General features: G+C 45.2%; 1 protein-coding gene across 2 annotated transcripts; it reads left to right on the top strand.

The window, feature by feature from the left end:
- Positions 1–2,792: 2,792 nt before the first annotated feature.
- naglu (N-acetylglucosaminidase, alpha) lies at positions 2,793–16,049 on the top strand. Of its 2 annotated transcripts, XM_080305718.1 has the most exons (7): positions 2,864–3,332; positions 10,083–10,302; positions 10,420–10,567; positions 10,855–11,001; positions 11,116–11,201; positions 13,365–13,621; positions 13,820–16,049. In XM_080305718.1, the coding sequence occupies exons 2-7, from the start codon at positions 10,241–10,243 to the stop codon at positions 15,022–15,024; spliced, it is 1,905 nt and encodes a 634-aa protein (XP_080161844.1). In that variant the 5' UTR covers positions 2,864–3,332; positions 10,083–10,240; the 3' UTR covers positions 15,025–16,049. The 2 variants fall into 2 exon arrangements, with proteins under 2 accessions (XP_026033285.2, XP_080161844.1); XM_026177500.2 differs by lacking the exon at positions 10,083–10,302 and having other exon boundaries at positions 2,793–3,332.
- The last annotated feature ends 849 nt before the right edge of the window (positions 16,050–16,898 follow it).

The raw sequence follows: 16,898 nt of genomic DNA, 5'->3' as shown, positions 1-16,898 counted from the left end.
CCTGCTTTTGGGATCAAAAGTCATGGCTGCACAACAATCAGTCTTTTCAGGTAAGACAGATGCTGTGCTCGTCCCCACGTCGGAGTTATCCCCAAACTTTTTGTTACATCAGTCATGATGAGAGAAAGCAAAACTACGGGGTATGAGTCATATTTGAGGTGACAGTGATCGAAGTAAAGACTCTTATTCATTTACTCGTCTGTGCCTTCCCTCTGTAACCTCTCTCCCTCTCCTGATTGGCTCCTGACTGTCTGACACGCCCTCTTTTCACCTCCACAAGTAAGGTGAGTTAATTTTGATCCTCTCCAGAGTTCATACGACTTCTTTCTTTTTAAATGGACGACTTCAAATCTGACCTTGTTTTCTCTTTCAGAGTTGAGCTGTCCATGTGTGTCTGTGTTAAGTACACAACGAGCTGAGGTCAAACAACACTGGAGAATCATTGATGGCTGTGTGATGATAACAAACCTTTGAACAGTGATAGTAACTGAGTGTTAGCCTGCTGGCGGTTGATAAAGTTACGCTTGTTTCATAAGCTAACCAGCATATGTTAGCCTCCTAGTATCACCAAGCTAAGACGTCAACCAGCTGAACTTTACTGAAAAAACAAGCAGCACTAGCTGGCAGCTCATGTTCTGAAAGATATCATGGTCAAATATGGATCACCTTACTCTGTGGAAGGAAATGATTCTGCTGTGTTTGAACTTGAGTCGATTACATTTAGACGATATTCATACACTCAGATATTATATTAAGCCCACTAAGTTGTGTTTAATAAATATACCTCAAACAGGAATTATGAACATTGTCTGAATAGAAAGACCATTTGTTATTACTCTGTTTTATTTAAATAACACATTTAAAACAGAAGCTGACCCAAAGTGCTGGAGCCGCTGAGACCCAGCCGGTTCATTTACTTCCTGTGTAATGGACTTTATGGTCGATATGTTTTGAATTATTTGAGCTACCCTACCAAGTCCTGATGTACTAAACAGAGGCAGGAAAACGTTCAGCTGAAAGAGGTTTAAAACAGCCACGTTTATAAATGTGGGTCTCCAGAACACCCAGTTTCTAAATACACTGCTCAAAAAAATGAAAGGAACACGTTGACAATACATCAGATCTCAATGTCTGTATCATGCTGATGCAGACTGGCTATGACTGATGGAAATGAAAATGATGAACCTACAGAGAGAATTCAAAGACATCCTGAAAAGTAAAAAGCTGATGACGTGGACTATTTTGCTGAAATATCCTTGGGCTCACTGTTTAGCTAAATGCAAAACTGGTGATTATTTATTTCTATGTCAGAAAAGATGAGGGGAAACGTGTCAGGCCTCCACCTGTTACACCATTACAGGTGATGCCTCTGCTGAGCAGATCAGTATCGCACGTTTAACTGCCTTGATGCTGCACTCTGATTCAAAAATGCTGCTTTTTTGTTTTGCATGAAAAGCTGAAGCATGTTTTATTGTGTTGACTAATACCATACCATACCACCTTTATTTATAAAGCACTTTAACATAAAACCAGAGTTCACAAAGTGCTGTACATGCTAAAAGCATAAGTAAAGAAAATTAAAATGAGATGATAAAATAAATAACTAAAAAACTAAAATAAATTGAAACATGTCAAAACAAATTTCTAATCATTATGGAAAGTTCAACTCAGTGTTCATGTACACATTAATGATGATTCAGCTCATGAATCACAACACGCTGCTCTTCCCTGCATGGTGCAGCAGGCTGCTGATATATGTTCCATCAGTCTGTTGTTGAGAGCACCATGGTAAATGGTAAATGGTCTGCATTTGTATAGCGCTTTACTAGTCTCTAAGGACCCCAAAGCGCTTTACACTACATCCAGTCATCCACCCAGTCACACACTCATTCACACACTGGTGATGGCAGCTACATTGCAGCCACAGCCACCCTGGGGCGCACTGACAGAGGCGAGGCTGCCGGACACTGGCGCCACCGGGCCCTCTGACCACCACCAGTAGGCAAACATGGGGTTAGTCTCTTGCCCAAGGACATTTGGCATGCAGGCAGGAGGCAGCCTGGGATCGAACCACCAACCTTCTGATTAGTGGCTGACCTGCTCTGCCACCTGAGCTACAGCCACCCCATCATCTTTGCTGTGGCGTGCTGGGGTGCAGGCATCAAAGCAAAGGACACAGACTGAACAAACTCATCTGGAAGGTCGAGTCTGTTGTTGGCGTGAAGCTCTCCACCCTGGAGGAGGTGATCGGTGACAGACTGCTGACTGCTGGTAATCATGGACAGTGACTCCCATCCTCCATAACACACTGGACAATCTGAAGAGCAGTTTCAGCAACAGGTTCCTTCAGCCTGGCTGTCTGAGGGAGCGTTACAGGAAGTCGTTCCTTCTGCTGCTATCAGACTCTTTAATTCACCCACTTGGGTCAGATCCACACATTTGGAACAGAACTAAGAACACCTCAATGCCCACTGTCACTGTACACCACGACACATACTATTCTTTTTATATTTACACCTATATCTCTATACTTGTCTATTTATCCAGCATATCTGTTTCTACACTGATTTTCTGAGTGCTTGATGTTTGTTGTATATTTGCTGCTATGACCGCTGTGAGTCTGCTGAGCTGTGTTTAAAGCGTCGGTGCCGTCGGTAACACTGGCTTTAACAGTTTAACAGTAACTCGCACAACACTTCTCTAAGTTTACTGTCATGTGACAAACTGATCACGTGCCAAAAAGCTTTCAGGAAACAACACTCGATTGGCTGACAGTCAACGGAGGCCGCAGCGCTTTCTCTGATTGGCCAGCAGGCTTTTGGTAAAGCGACGCTTCCGGGTTCTCCGCAAATAGACAAATAAACTCGTTTTTAAACTTATGCAACGGTGGGAAAGTGTCTCCCGTGGACAGGGCTCAAAATGTCAGGCGGAAGCGGCTGCTGCTTGGCTCTGTTGCTCGTCTGGAGCCTGTGTGTGAGCGCACGCTGCAGGTTTCCTTCTCTGGACCACATCAGACCGAGAGCCAGCGACCGAGCGCAGGGCAGAGCGGTGACCGAGCTGCTGAGGCGGCTGCTGGGGAACAGATCGGCCGAGTTCATCGTGTCGATCAACGGGAGCCTCTCCAACGACAGCCTGGACGTGTGCGAGCTCAGGTCCACCAAAAACAACAAGGTCGTCGCCACAGGCAGCACCGGGGTGGCCGTGGCCTCCGGGATTTATAATTATTTGAAGTATTTTTGCAACTGCCACGTTTCCTGGTCCGGGAATCAGCTGGATCTGCCCAGACCTTTGCCAAAGCTCACCGGCGTCCTGCGCATCAGCACCCCGCACAGGTCAGTGACCCGCACCGTCCTCACAAAGGTTTCTGCAGGCTTACAAGAGACCTGCGAGGGACCCGTTTAATGCGCCAAGTCCTTACAAAGGTTGGTGTCAAAGCCCTCTGTGACTGTCTCACCTGGTTAGACCGTGTGTCCAAACTGTGAGCAGCTCACGTTTCATTTTCATGTCAGAGACAACAAACTGACACTTCCTGACCTCACACACAGCAAACAACAGGAGGAAAGAAAGTGTGTGTGCTTTCCCCACACAGACATCGGATCAGCTGTAATGCGTTTAGACCCCCAGAACTTGAAGTGTGGGCAACATCTGCTACATGAATTGAATCTTTATTTTGAACGTGGTACAAAAAAAAATACAACCACATAGAAAAAAAAGAGACAAACAAACAAAACAAAAGGAAAACAAAGAAACCGCAACAAAAAAAACATGCATTTTAAAAGAATTCTTATTTTAAAGGTGAAATGTTTGTCTCACTCCTAGAAGTGTGTGTTTTGTGAGTATAAGATAAGAGATAAGATAAGATTGAGTCTATTGCACCGTTGACTATTTACAAAAAGTATTGCACAAGGTATTGCACAGTGAGGTGAAGAGGCACTACAGCTTAGTTGTTCCCCCCTCCTTTGTCCCCCTGTCTCCCCTCCCTCTCCCCTCCAGAGAGGAGTTAAACAGTCTGATGGCGTGTGGGACAAAGGAGTTATTAAGTCTGTTAGTTCTTGTCTTGGGGAGAAGCAACCTGTCACTGAACAGACTCTTCTGATTGTTTATGGCCGTGTGCAGAGGATGCCCAGCATTGTTCATAATGTCCATCAGTTTCTTTAGTGTCCTTTTCTCTGCCACTGTCACCAGAGTGTCCAGCTTCATGCCGACCACAGAGCTAGCCCTCCTGATCAGTTTCTCCAGCCTGGATGAGTCCTTCTTTGCTGTGCTGCTCCCCCAGCACACCACAGCATAGAAAAGTACTCCAGCAACCACCGACTGGTAAAACATCCTCAGGAGCTTCCTGCAGATGTTAAAAGACCTCAGCCTCCTGAGGAAGTACAGTCGGCTTTGGGCTTTTTTATACAGGTGCTCTGTGTTGCATGACCAGTCCAGTTTATTGTCCACCCACAGCCCGAGGTACTTGTACTTGTTGACCACCTCCACCTCCTCCCCCTCTATCTGAACCGGCAGTGGACCTTCTCTGGACCTCCCGAAGTCCACAACCAGTTCCTTAGTCTTTGAGGTGTTGAGTTGCAGGTGGTTTGTGTGACTCCATGCGACAAAGTTCCTCACCAGACTTCTGTACTCCTCTTCCTGATCATCCCAGATACACCCCACGATGGCTGTGTCGTCTGCAAACTTCTGAATATGGCATAATTCAGAGTTGTAGCAGAAGTCAGAGGTGTACAGGGTGAAGAGAAGAGGGGACAGCACAGTTCCCTGTGGTGCTCCTGTGCTGCTGACCACTGTGTCAGACGTGATGTCCTTCAGCCTGACGTACTGTGGTCTGTCGGTGAGGTAGTCGGAGATCCAAGCCACCAGGCAGGGGTCCACCTCCATCCTGTTCAGTTTTTCCTGAAGCATACAGGGTCGGATGGTATTAAAGGCACTGGAAAAGTCAAGAAACAGGATCCTGACCGTGCCTTTTCCCCCATCCAGGTGTGAGTGGGCTCTGTGTAGGAGGTACAGGATGGCATCCTCCACTCCGACACCCGCCTTGTATGCAAACTGTAGTGGGTCCTGGGCATGTTGTACCTGTGGTCGGAGGAGGTTGAGGAAGAGCCGCTCTAGAGTCTTCATAAGATGTGACGTCAGTGCCACCGGTCGGAAGTCATTCAGCTCATTGGGCCGGTTCTTTTTGGGGACCGGGACGATGCAGGACGTCTTCCATAGGGCGGGCACTCTCCCCAGTCGCAGACTGAGGTTGAAGACTCGTTGTAGCGGCTCCCCAAGTTCAGCAGCACACGCCTTAAGCATCCTAGGACACACCTTGTCTGGGCCTGCTGCCTTTCTGGGGCGAAGCTTCCTCAGTTGCCTCCTGACCTGATCCACTGTGACACTGGGAGATGTTTGGGAGGAGGGGAGATGTCTTGCTGCTGAGAGAGGGATTGGAGGAGGGGGGTGTCATGGTGTCAGGAAGGGGGGGGAAGCGAGGGAGGTAGGAGAGTGGGGAGAGGACTCTGTAGTGAAGGTGAGGGTGAGGGTGGGGGGGTTGTGGGCTGGTCAAACCTGTTGAAGAAGTTGTTGAGTTCGTTTGCCTTCTCCACAGTCCCCCCCACTGTGCTTTTCTTGGTGTTGTGGCCTGTGATGGTTTTCACACCATTCCAGACCTCCCTCATATTGTTCCTCTCCAACTTCTGCTCCACCTTCCTCCTGTAGGTGTCCTTTGCTTCCCTCAGGCAGTGTTTCACCTCCCGCTGTGCTGCTTTCATCTCCTCCTTCACTTTGCTCCTGAAAGCCTTATAGTGAGAGTATAGTGAGAGTATAAGAAGCTATAAAACATTATTTCATTCACAGGTCATTGGCTACGTGACTTAAATATTTTTAGTTTTCCCAAAATAATGGCCAGGGCCCGTATCCCTAAAGATTCTGAGAATCCTCTCAGAGAGCTCCTAACTTAACCTAAAAATTCCTTGCCAGGAGTTTTAGCTTAGAAGTGAACTCTGAGCAAGGAATGGATGGAAAATCCTATCTTAGTGAGGAGGTGTGGTTGACCCCGTTGCTAGGTATGAGTCATCATTTCAAAAGCCGTGATTGGTTGATCCTACAAGTTTGATGGAAATGAGCTTTTGGTGATAATGAGCAAAGGATGTACCCTCAAATCAATAAACATATTATATACTCTAATCTTATGCTGACTGTAATTGTAAATAATATTTCACATTCAAGAAAATATCTGGAAAATGAATAGTAAGCTGTAGGGGTTATAGCCATTAGAATCTAAAATATGTGAAAACTTAAACTCATTACACCCTGTTCAAATAATGATTCGTGTCTTATTTGCTCATATAAATATCCTAGCTGGCATATTTTGTACTTTCACTCCCATATGGACCCCGTTGAAAACAAGATGGCCTATCTCAAGGGGCTGTCCTTAATGACGTAGAAATCACAACGTTACAAGTCCAGTGTGGTCTTAACGAGGGTAACACGGCTCAGCTTTTAGCAATGTCTGTGATTGCAGACCCAAGTCATCACTGCTGCATTGTTGCATTTTCCCGGTTGCCAAATACCTCAGGGTTGTGATTACTTTCGTCTCCGGTGTAATAGCGTTGTGGCGTCGAGTTGGTGAAGTAATTGCATCTCTAAGGAGATCCACCACAAACATGATTCCTGCACGATCCAATCTGTAGCATCTCAATAATTCCCTGTCATCCAGTGTTTGCAGGACATCTCTCCTGCCTCTTCTGTTGGCCATTTTGTGCAGCTGCTTAGGGGAACTCCTAAGCCACTAAAAGTCCTCTTCCCTGCTCTTAGCAGATCTCACCTTAGGAGCCCTTTTAAGCGCTAGGAATCTTGAGGAATAGCTTTTATATTAACTGGGATTGTCGTGTCACTTTTAGGGGAAATTCTAAGAAAACGTCATGACTCTGAGAATTTTCTTAGAATTTGGCCGCTAGGAGCCACTTTTTGCACAAAGATTCTTTAGGGATACGGGCCCTGGTCCCTACAGAGGGGGACAGAGGTTTTAGCCCGCTGCACTCATAGTGTCACAGCTCCATTAACATGTAACAGGAAGGTAAACAAATCTCAGTCTGTCAGTTCTTTATTTGTTGTTGACACAGCCATTGTCCACTTTTTACTTTACTGGAGTTTTTACATTTTTAATTCACAATATATTTTAGACTTGGATTAAAAAAACAAACAAAAATCCTCAAACATGTCATGTCACATTTTCCCGTTCAGGTTTAAGCTCCATGTAGTCACAGACAGCTGGTTGGGAGGTTCACCACTGGTGATGTTACAGAGCATCCCAGTCCTGCTGTCAGATGAAATTACAGTTCACATGTACATAACTAAGAAAAATGTTTTCCCACCAAATCCACTTCACACCCGTTACATTGGATGTTCACCAGCTCCTCTCAGTCGTTCATGGGAACTGCTCTCCACAGAGTGGACCTGTTGCAGTCACAGCCCCCGATGGCATCACGACAGTCGATGGTTCTTATAGTTCTCCGTCACCTAAGAACAATTGCACATCGAGTGCTTTTGTGACAGGTTCAAACTACACACAGGACGATGCCGGGGTACCGTCTCAGCCTGAACAAACCCGGGTGCATGAGAAATGGAGCGTTGTCACACATTTGTCATTGTTTTCTCTGAGCACTTGTACTGCCGCCAGGCCCTTTAAAGGACTCTCCTTTCAGTTGTCTGTTGTGCATTAGACCCGGATCAGCTCACTGCAGCTATGTCATGTGCAGAGTGGCTGGGCTGAACCATCGGCAGCATGTGTGGTTCAGTTTGTTTTGCTCATGTCTGTAACATAGTTGTGGGGAGCAGTGTGTAATCCTTCAGCATCATACAGGGAGTGTCTACACCCAGGCCTCCACTCTCACTTCACTGGAACAGTTGAAGTGTTGTAGCTTTATTTATGTGTTTTTCTTTTTGACTGTTCCTGTTTAAACTTCAGTGCTATATTTAAGCACCGTGTTGTGATTTTGGTGCCCTGTAAATAAAATTGAATTATATGAAAAGTTTATATGTTGGTGTTGTAACTCTGTACTTCATGAGTGGCTTTGAATCCAACCGCTCACAAACAGGACAGCTGAAGGAATGACAGTGAACGATGCTGATTAGGTCTGGACTGTATGGACTCAAGGAACAACTTTGTACTCAAAGGTGTTAACTGTTGTTCAAGACAGTGACAGACTGGTGACCTGTCCAGGGTGCGACCCTGCCTCTCACTCTAATACAGTGGGGCAAAAAAGTATTTAGTCAGCCACCGATTGTGCAAGTTCCCCCACCTAAAATGATGACAGAGGTCAGTAATTTGCACCAGAGGTACACTTCAACTGTGAGAGACAGAATGTGAAAAAAAAATCCATGAATCCACATGGTAGGATTTGTAAAGAATTTATTGGTAAATCAGGGTGGAAAATAAGTATTTGGTCACCTCAAACAAGGAAAATCTCTCACAGACCTGTAACGTCTTCTGTAAGAAGCTTTTCTGTCCCCCACTCGTTACCTGTATGAATGGCACCTGTTTGAACTCATCATCTGTATAAAAGACACCTGTCCACAGCCTCAAACAGTCAGACTCCAAACTCCGCCATGGCCAAGACCAAAGAGCTTTCGAAGGACACCAGGAAAAGTATTGTAGACCTGCACCAGACTGGGAAGAGTGAATCTACAATAGGCAAGCAGCTTGGTGTGAAAAAATCAACTGTGGGAGCAATCATCAGAAAATGGAAGACATACAAGACCACTGATAATCTCCCTCGATCTGGGGCTCCACGCAAGATCTCATCCCGTGGGGTCAAAATGATCATGAGAACGGTGAGCAAAGATCCCAGAACCACACGGGGGGACCTGGTGAATGACCTGCAGAGAGCTGGGACCAAAGTAACAAAGGTCACCATCAGTAACACACTACAACGGCAGGGAATCAAATCCCGCATGGTATTTATTTTGAGCCAAAACCTCCTTCCATCAGTGAGAACTTTGAAGATGAAACGAGGCTGGGTCTTCCAACATGACAATGATCCAAAACACACCGCCCGGGCAACAAAGGAGTGGCTCCGTAAGAAGCATTTGAAAGTCCTGGAGTGGCCTAGCCAGTCTCCAGACCTCAACCCCATAGAAAATCTGTGGCGGGAGTTGAAAGTCCGTGTTGCTCGGCGACAGCCCCAAAACATCACTGCTCTCGAGAAGATCTGCATGGAGGAATGGGCCAAAATACCAGCTACTGTGTGTGCAAACCTGGTAAAGACCTATAGTAAACGTTTGACCTCTGTTATTGCCAACAAAGGTTATGTTACAAAGTATTGAGTTGTATTTTTGTTATTGACCAAATACTTATTTTCCACCCTGATTTACCAATAAATTCTTTACAAATCCTACCATGTGGATTCATGGATTTTTGTTTTCACATTCTGTCTCTCACAGTTGAAGTGCACCTCTGGTGCAAATTACTGACCTCTGTCATCATTTTAGGTGGGGGAACTTGCACAATCGGTGGCTGACTAAATACTTTTTTGCCCCACTGTAGGTGATAGGCTCTAGCCTATTAGGCTGTATTACCCAGTTTTAACCCTGAGGTTACCTGGATACCTCCAAATCCCTCCTCCTAGGACAGCCAGGCAGTCACAGAAACACAACAGTTTGCAGCCACCTCTTTCTCCAGGTGTTTTTTTTTTTTTTTTTTTTTTTTTTTCAACAAATCAGCATTGTCAACCACTGCAACAATGCACTTGCAGTGTTAAGTTGATGCACACCTTCAGACTTTGGTGCCTCCCTTCATTCTGCTGGAGAACTTTGAATGTGAGGAGAGCTGCAGAGTGAAGGAGGGGCAGGGCTGTGTGATTTAGAGTATATTTTGAGGACACATAAATAGTATTACAGTTTTACTGATTAACTGATTAACACAAACTGTTTTTATCATCATGTCTTTAAAACATGATATAGAGCTCAGCGATCACATTTATCAAGCAGAATAGTTTGGCTTTACAGGTTATTGGGAAAAGAACCCGTTCTAATACAGCAATAACACTGCAAACTATCAATCACACCATCCATCACATCAAGCTTCCACTTATCGTTTTCAGGATCCTATCCCAGCTGTCGTAGGGCGAGACAGGTTGGCAGTCTGTCGCAGGGTCAACACACAGGGACAGACAGCCATTCACACCTATTTAGATTTTTCACCAACCTATCCCCACAACTTTGGACGGTGGGAGGAAGCCGGAGTACCCGGGAAGAACCCATGCAAACTCCACACGGAAAGACCCGGCCTGATGGTGGAATTGAACTCAGGACCTTCTTGCTGTGAGGCAACAGTGCTAACCACCGTGCTATAATCACACCATTATACTACATTTGTATTATATTTCTGTATTAAATAAAATGCATTTCTAAGCCACATATTTGTGTATTTGTATCTAGATTCCGGTACTATCAGAACGTCTGCACCTTTAGTTATTCCTCCGTGTGGTGGGACTGGCCGAGATGGGAGAGAGAGATTGATTGGATGGCACTGAATGGACTCAATCTGCCGCTGGCTTTCACTGGCCAAGAAGCCCTGTGGCAGGAGGTGAGGAAGTCTGAAAGTTCAGCTATGTTTTTTTTCTCTTCAGCTCTTGCAATGATATGAATCAGGACTAGATCAGCTTTTGTACTTCAGTTCTGTAGTGTGTTTAACAGCTGGTTGGCATAATTCTCTGAGCAGTACGGGGAAGAAGTTAAAGTTGGAGGAGAACAGGCTCAGCCAGAAGCCAGTACATAAGACGTCTAGGAAACTTTGCTTAACACTGAAATAAGTTGGGACTAGATACAAAATGCTGACTGTGAGTGTTTAGAAGCTGCTCTTGTTGTTTTTAGGTTTACCGTGCTCTCGGGTTAAACCAGTCAGAGATAGAAGAGTTCTTCTCCGGTCCGGCGTTCCTTGCCTGGAACCGTATGGCAAACTTGTTCAAGTTTGGTGGACCTCTGCCGCAATCCTGGCACGTGAACCAGCTCTACCTTCAAGTAATCAAACCTCAACACAGCAACATGTCAATGGACCAAAACCAAGTTGAATGTACGCTGAGACGCTGCTGTGGACTCAATCATCTCACATCACTTTTTCCTCACTTTTTCCAGTTTAAGATTTTAGAGCGGATGAGATCCTTTGGCATGATCCCCGTGCTGCCGGCCTTCTCTGGAAACATCCCCAAGGGAGTCCTCAGGTCACTCTTCTTTATGTCTCAACATCATTTTCTGCTCTGTGCCACAGCAAACTTAGTCTTATAGGTACTTACAGCCAAACCAGTGCTACCATTAATAATTACAAGAACCAGTCTGATTGGCTGCGGGTATTTATTTTTCTTACAGATGTGTGATGATTATCTGCCGTTACAGCACTGGGACTAGAGTGTGGGGCAAGTTAACATGAAAAGTGTTGATAGGAGTGAGACGTTCTGCAACTACTAACTATCAACTTGACCAGTTAATTTAATGAGCAATGCAGTCTGCCTGTGTGTTCATGATGTTACTGTTACTTTGCCACATAAACAGCATTGTTGAGGCTCAAAATAATAGATTTTCTGGGGTTAATTGTGATTTGAAGTACAAATGCTGTAAAGTCAATAAATATAAAAAGTGGATAAAAATAGACTGAAGAAAATGGCCAGTACCTCCTGACATGTAGTGAAATATTATCAAGAAGACCAAGCATCACTAATTTTACTTCAATGTAGTTAAATCTAGTCCGTGTTTGCTGTTACTGTCCTTCTGACAAACTGATCTTTGTTTCTCTGTTACACCGTCACTGAGTCTTATTCTTACCTTGTGAAAGAAACAAGTACACATGCAACATACATCGCGTTTATCTAACATGCGCAGCCATCAGTTTTGTGCTTACCACCATACGCATGCTGGTAATGCCACATGTAAGGAAACACAGTGATCTCGACCTGAGGCTGAGAAAGCTCTGAGGATGTTGTGGGGCAGGATTCACATGGATGCGTTTCAGGCTTTGACACGCTCGCTTCTCATTCGCTTTGGTTGGAGTGACGTCACGAGCTGCCAAACTGAACTATGGATCCGTTGGTCCGCTTTGCTCATGCTGTTTAACTTTGGAAGTGCCAGCCAATCAGAGCACACGTGTTTTTATTCAAACACACAAATGCAACTGCTAGCCAATGAAATCATGTTATGCAAATATCCCGAGACAGTCATTTGGCACCAAAACCCAGCAGACATTGATCATTGCAGTAAAAGTTACTAACAGGTCGCCACCTGGGTGACTATGGCCCAGGTGGTAGAGCGGGTCATATACTAATCCACAGGTTGGTGGTTCGATCTCAGACCATTTACCTTCGTTAAAATGAAATGGTCTGTATAGCGCTTTGCTTAGTCCCTGTGGACCCCAAAGCGCTTTACACATCCACACATTCACACACTGGTGATGGCAGCTACATGTAGCCACAGCCACCCTGGGGCGCACTGACAGAGGCGAGGCTGCCGGACACTGGCGCCACCGGGCCCTCTGACCACCACCAGTAGACAACGGCTGTATTGTCCAAGGACACAACGACCGAGACTGTCGGAGCCAGCGCTCGAACCGGCAACCTTCTGATTACAAGATGAACTCCCAACTCTTGAGCCACGATCACACCTTGCCAAATGTGTTTGTCACTAGTAAAGTTAGGAATATTAGGCGTAGCATTTAATGAACTCTCATGTTCATCTCAGCTAGCCTGTTTTAAACACACTATACCACCGTCTCTTATAAAGAAGGTTTCTCGTCTGTTTTTGAGCATTTCATGTTGGAATTAAATAATTACATTTCATCAAAAGAGGCAACAATTCTGAAACTCTGGATATTTTCCACTGATAAAAAGAACCAGACCTACCACACAGTACGGTAGGCTCCATAACAGATCATGAATGTGTGCCTGGGTTAGTCCACTTACACAGCACGATGGATCCAAAATGGAGTCGCAGTAGATCTGATTTCCCAAATCATGCCATCTGGATCCATGTTGGATCTGTAGTTTGTCCCAGCACAATCTGTATTATTCAAAAATGATACAGAAATATGTCAAATCTAGCTGCCCGAGATGTAGATATAAGAAAGCTCAGGCATTCTTATAACATGCTTGCCTTTACTGATGAAGCTGCCTTTTTTCCATTTATTTTCATCTGCACTGTGTTAGTCTTGTTTATCTCTGTTTTAGAATTTAAAAAAAGAAACGCTTTAATCACTTTTTCCTGGTAGTCAGAGTTGTTTGAATTGGTTTGTTAGTTTGTCCTGTAGCAGCAAACTGCATCTCTGTGTCCGTCAAACGTATTTCATGTAACCACTCTGTGACTAGAGAGTTAGTATTGCTGCTGTTTGCTTGTTTCAGGCTGTATCCAGAGGCCAGAGTAACCAGACTGGGGCCATGGTCTCATTTCAACTGCAGCTACTCATGTTCGCTTGTCTTAGATCCACAAGACCCCCTTTTCCATCACATTGGTTCCCTGTATCTGTCCCAAGTGCTGAAGCAATTTGGGACGGATCACATTTACAGCACAGACACCTTCAATGAAATGACTCCACCCTCCTCTGACCCCGCCTACCTGTCTGCAGTCAGTCGCTCAGTCTTTGCCTCAATGACAGCAGGTGAGTGTTTGAATCAGCTGCCTGAACCGTGACAATTTCTGGGTCCAAGTACAATAATTGCCCTAGTTTGTTGCCCCACGGATGACCTGTTGTACAATTTTCTTGCACAGACAGTTTGCTAAAGCTCCCTGCTGATTTTGAGCCATGTTCAAGAGCTGGTCTATTGTCTGGCCCTTATCCAAATGTTTTTCTCTCCAGTTGATCCCCAGGCAGTCTGGCTGATGCAAGGTTGGCTGTTCTTCAGCGATGCAGCGTTCTGGAAACCAGCCCAGATTCAGGCCCTACTACACGGAGTGCCCCTTGGACGGATGATTGTGCTGGACCTGTTTGCAGAGACCGAGCCAATCTTCTCCTACACAGAGTCTTTCTATGGGCAGCCCTTCATTTGGTGTATGTTGCAGAACTTTGGGGGCAACAGTGGGCTGTTTGGTACAGTTGAGAGCATCAATTCAGGCCCTTTTAAAGCCTTGCATTTCCCAAACTCCACCTTAGTAGGCATAGGCATGACACCAGAAGGCATTGAGCAGAATCCTGTGACGTATGAACTGATGAGTGAGCTGGCTTGGCGCAAGGAGCCAGTCAACTTGGCCAAGTGGGTGTCGCTCTATGCCATACGTCGCTATGGCAATACACAAGAGAGCCTGACTGCTGCATGGAGGCTCTTATTTGCCAGCATTTACAACTGCAGTGACCCACACTACCGAAACCACAACCACAGCCCACTGGTCCGCAGACCATCCTTTCACATGAACACTGGGCTTTGGTATGACCCCGCTGACTTGTACAAAGCTTGGAAACTCATCATGGATGCAGCTCCTTCTCTTATGTCCAAAGAGACATTCAGGTACGATCTTGTGGATGTGACACGGGAGGTACTACAAGTACTGACTACGTCCTTTTATCGAGATATTGCAGATGCTTTCAAGAAGCAAAACCTGTCAGAGTTGCTGACTGCAGGTGGTGTGCTAGTCTATGACCTCTTGCCGGAGCTCAATCGATTGCTGAGTAGCAACCGAAACTTCCTGTTGGGGACGTGGCTGGAGCGAGCTCGGTCCCTCGCCGTGGATGACAAGGAGGCGCAGCTCTATGACATGAATGCCAGAAACCAGATCACTCTCTGGGGTCCCAGTGGTGAGATCCTGGACTATGCCAGCAAAGAGTGGGGGGGGCTCATTGAGGACTACTATGCCCAGCGATGGGGCCTGTTTGTCCAAACGTTGGTGGAATGCCTGAACAGCGGACAACCCTTCAAGCAGGCTGCCTTCAACCAGGCGGTATTCCAAATAGAAAAAGGATTCATTTACAACGGCAGAAAGTACCCGACCAAACCTCAGGGAGACACGTACGAGATCGCTTATAGGATCTTCCTCAAGTACTTTCCACAGGCCCTAAACAGACTATAGTGAGCAGAGAGAACATTTTTGAAAAACTTGCAAGTAACAGCTTGAAGAATGTGTTTGTCCACTTTCAGTCGTCCTCGGCTGTCCCTGAACAAACTGCTTGGGTTTACAGGAACAATCTGTTTTTTGCACACTTACTGAAATCAGCAACGGGTGGTTTTGTCTGTTCTTGGAAGATTATTTTCACGTTATGCTCAGACTGATCACATTCCCAATAATGCTCCGTATCAGAGGAGGAAGTATCAGATCTCTTCTCGACTGTTTGAGGTGTTCTACAAACTCTGTGGTACTGTTTTAGACTGAACACATCGTAAGGAAAATGTTTCACATATTCACCATTTCAGATTAATACGAGAAGACTGACAGGAATCTCCAATCTGCGCTTCAATTGTAGAAAGTCTGGATCTGTCCAATCCAGTCTGCATGCATAACCTGCTGTGTGCCTGAAATGCGCACTTCAGTGTCCCGCTACTGTTAGTGGGAAAATCTAGCAAGGAAGTAGAAGCACATTTAACACACAATAATGTGTAGTTATAGTTTCAACTGTAACGCAGACACGAGTCTGATCTCCATCTTTAGTCGCACAGAAAGCAAATCTGAATATTGGACATGTTAAACTTTAAGTGAATAATATGCTGTTTTTAGAAACTGACTCTGTTATGCATTAGTCTGAAGTTAATTTGGATATTGTGATTTTTTTTTTTCTTGCTTTTTCTAAACGACATGAGCGACAGGAATATGTTTTATAGAACTGACATTAAGTAGAGACAGAAGAAGAAGGCCAGCGTCCTACTTATAGAACTGTTTGGGTGCTTCAGACGCTGTTTAACAACCACCTCCTGTATTTAGAGCTCCTGCTAACATGTTCAGTTAAACGTAGTAATAATCCACAAAGGTCTTCCAAACAGATGAATTTGTATTTAGCAATGAACGATAAAGCTGACAAGCTCATGTATTCTTGTCTGAATGATTATTCTGATTAAAAAAAATATATTTTTATATCAAAATAAACACCTGTCAGACTTCGACATGTCAAAGGAATCGGTTACTTTTTCAGAAAAACAGTTGTGTTCATCACATTGAAGATGTTGATCAGAACTGACCCCTCGAAGCGTAGATCACAGGACTCGGCCTGTGCAAAGGTGCCCCAGAAACAGTCCAGCACAAAGTAGCAGGACGTGAGCTGCAAGCTTGGGCACGGTACACTGCCTTTATGACCATTAAAAAAGCTGGTGGAGAAAGCATTTAAAATGGAGCATAAGTTAAAAATTTAACCCCGACTGAAAAATACTTTGTGTGTATTTCAGGAGCTGCATGAAACCATTTATAACATTTCTCATTAATGAAGGCATCTTTTAAATATCTCTGAAATGTGCAGTGACTCTCACCGGTCCCCAGGACAGCCCCCAGCTGGCTCCCCAGGCATGGCGTCAGACCAGGTGGGGTTCTCCCAGATAATGGACAGAGAATCCCGAGTACTGGAGCCCTCCCTGAGGTCCCTGCCACAGTATCCTCGAGGCTTGACGAGGATGTCGCCTTCAGGGGCCACTGCTGCCTGATTTTCAGGACCAGGATCAGAAATCCCGAAGTAAATTATGGGTTACAGCAGGCAGCACGCTAAATGGTGCATGCGCACATACAGACGAACCCTCTGACCAAACTTTACACAAACATCACTTGGGAAAGACATGTCAAGCGCGTCCATGCTCACAGGTGTACACACGGGTGATCACACCCACAAACTACACCCTTTTTGGCTCCTACCTCAAAGCACACTGTGTTCTGTTGATCTTATGTGCTGCACAATAATGTTTAATATTTAGTATTTACTGTCATATTCCCATATATCATTGTGATGTTGTTTATTCTATTACTCT

The sequence above is a fragment of the Astatotilapia calliptera genome, chromosome 8, assembly GCF_964374335.1.
Source record: "Astatotilapia calliptera chromosome 8, fAstCal68.1, whole genome shotgun sequence".
In the NCBI taxonomy this organism is placed as follows: Eukaryota; Metazoa; Chordata; class Actinopteri; order Cichliformes; family Cichlidae; genus Astatotilapia; species Astatotilapia calliptera.
Note: the sequence above shows the minus strand (reverse complement) of the source record. Positions and strands in the feature narration are given on the sequence as shown.

Bases quoted from the DNA above. Each gene is read 5' to 3' on its own strand.
- naglu (XM_026177500.2), top strand. From the start codon at position 2,920: ATGTCAGGCGGAAGCGGCTGCTGCTTGGCTCTGTTGCTCGTCTGGAGC. The intron at 11,002-11,115 runs GTAATCAAACCT...CACTTTTTCCAG, and splicing joins TGAACCAGCTCTACCTTCAA to TTTAAGATTTTAGAGCGGAT. The intron at 11,202-13,364 runs GTCACTCTTCTT...TGCTTGTTTCAG, and splicing joins ATCCCCAAGGGAGTCCTCAG to GCTGTATCCAGAGGCCAGAG.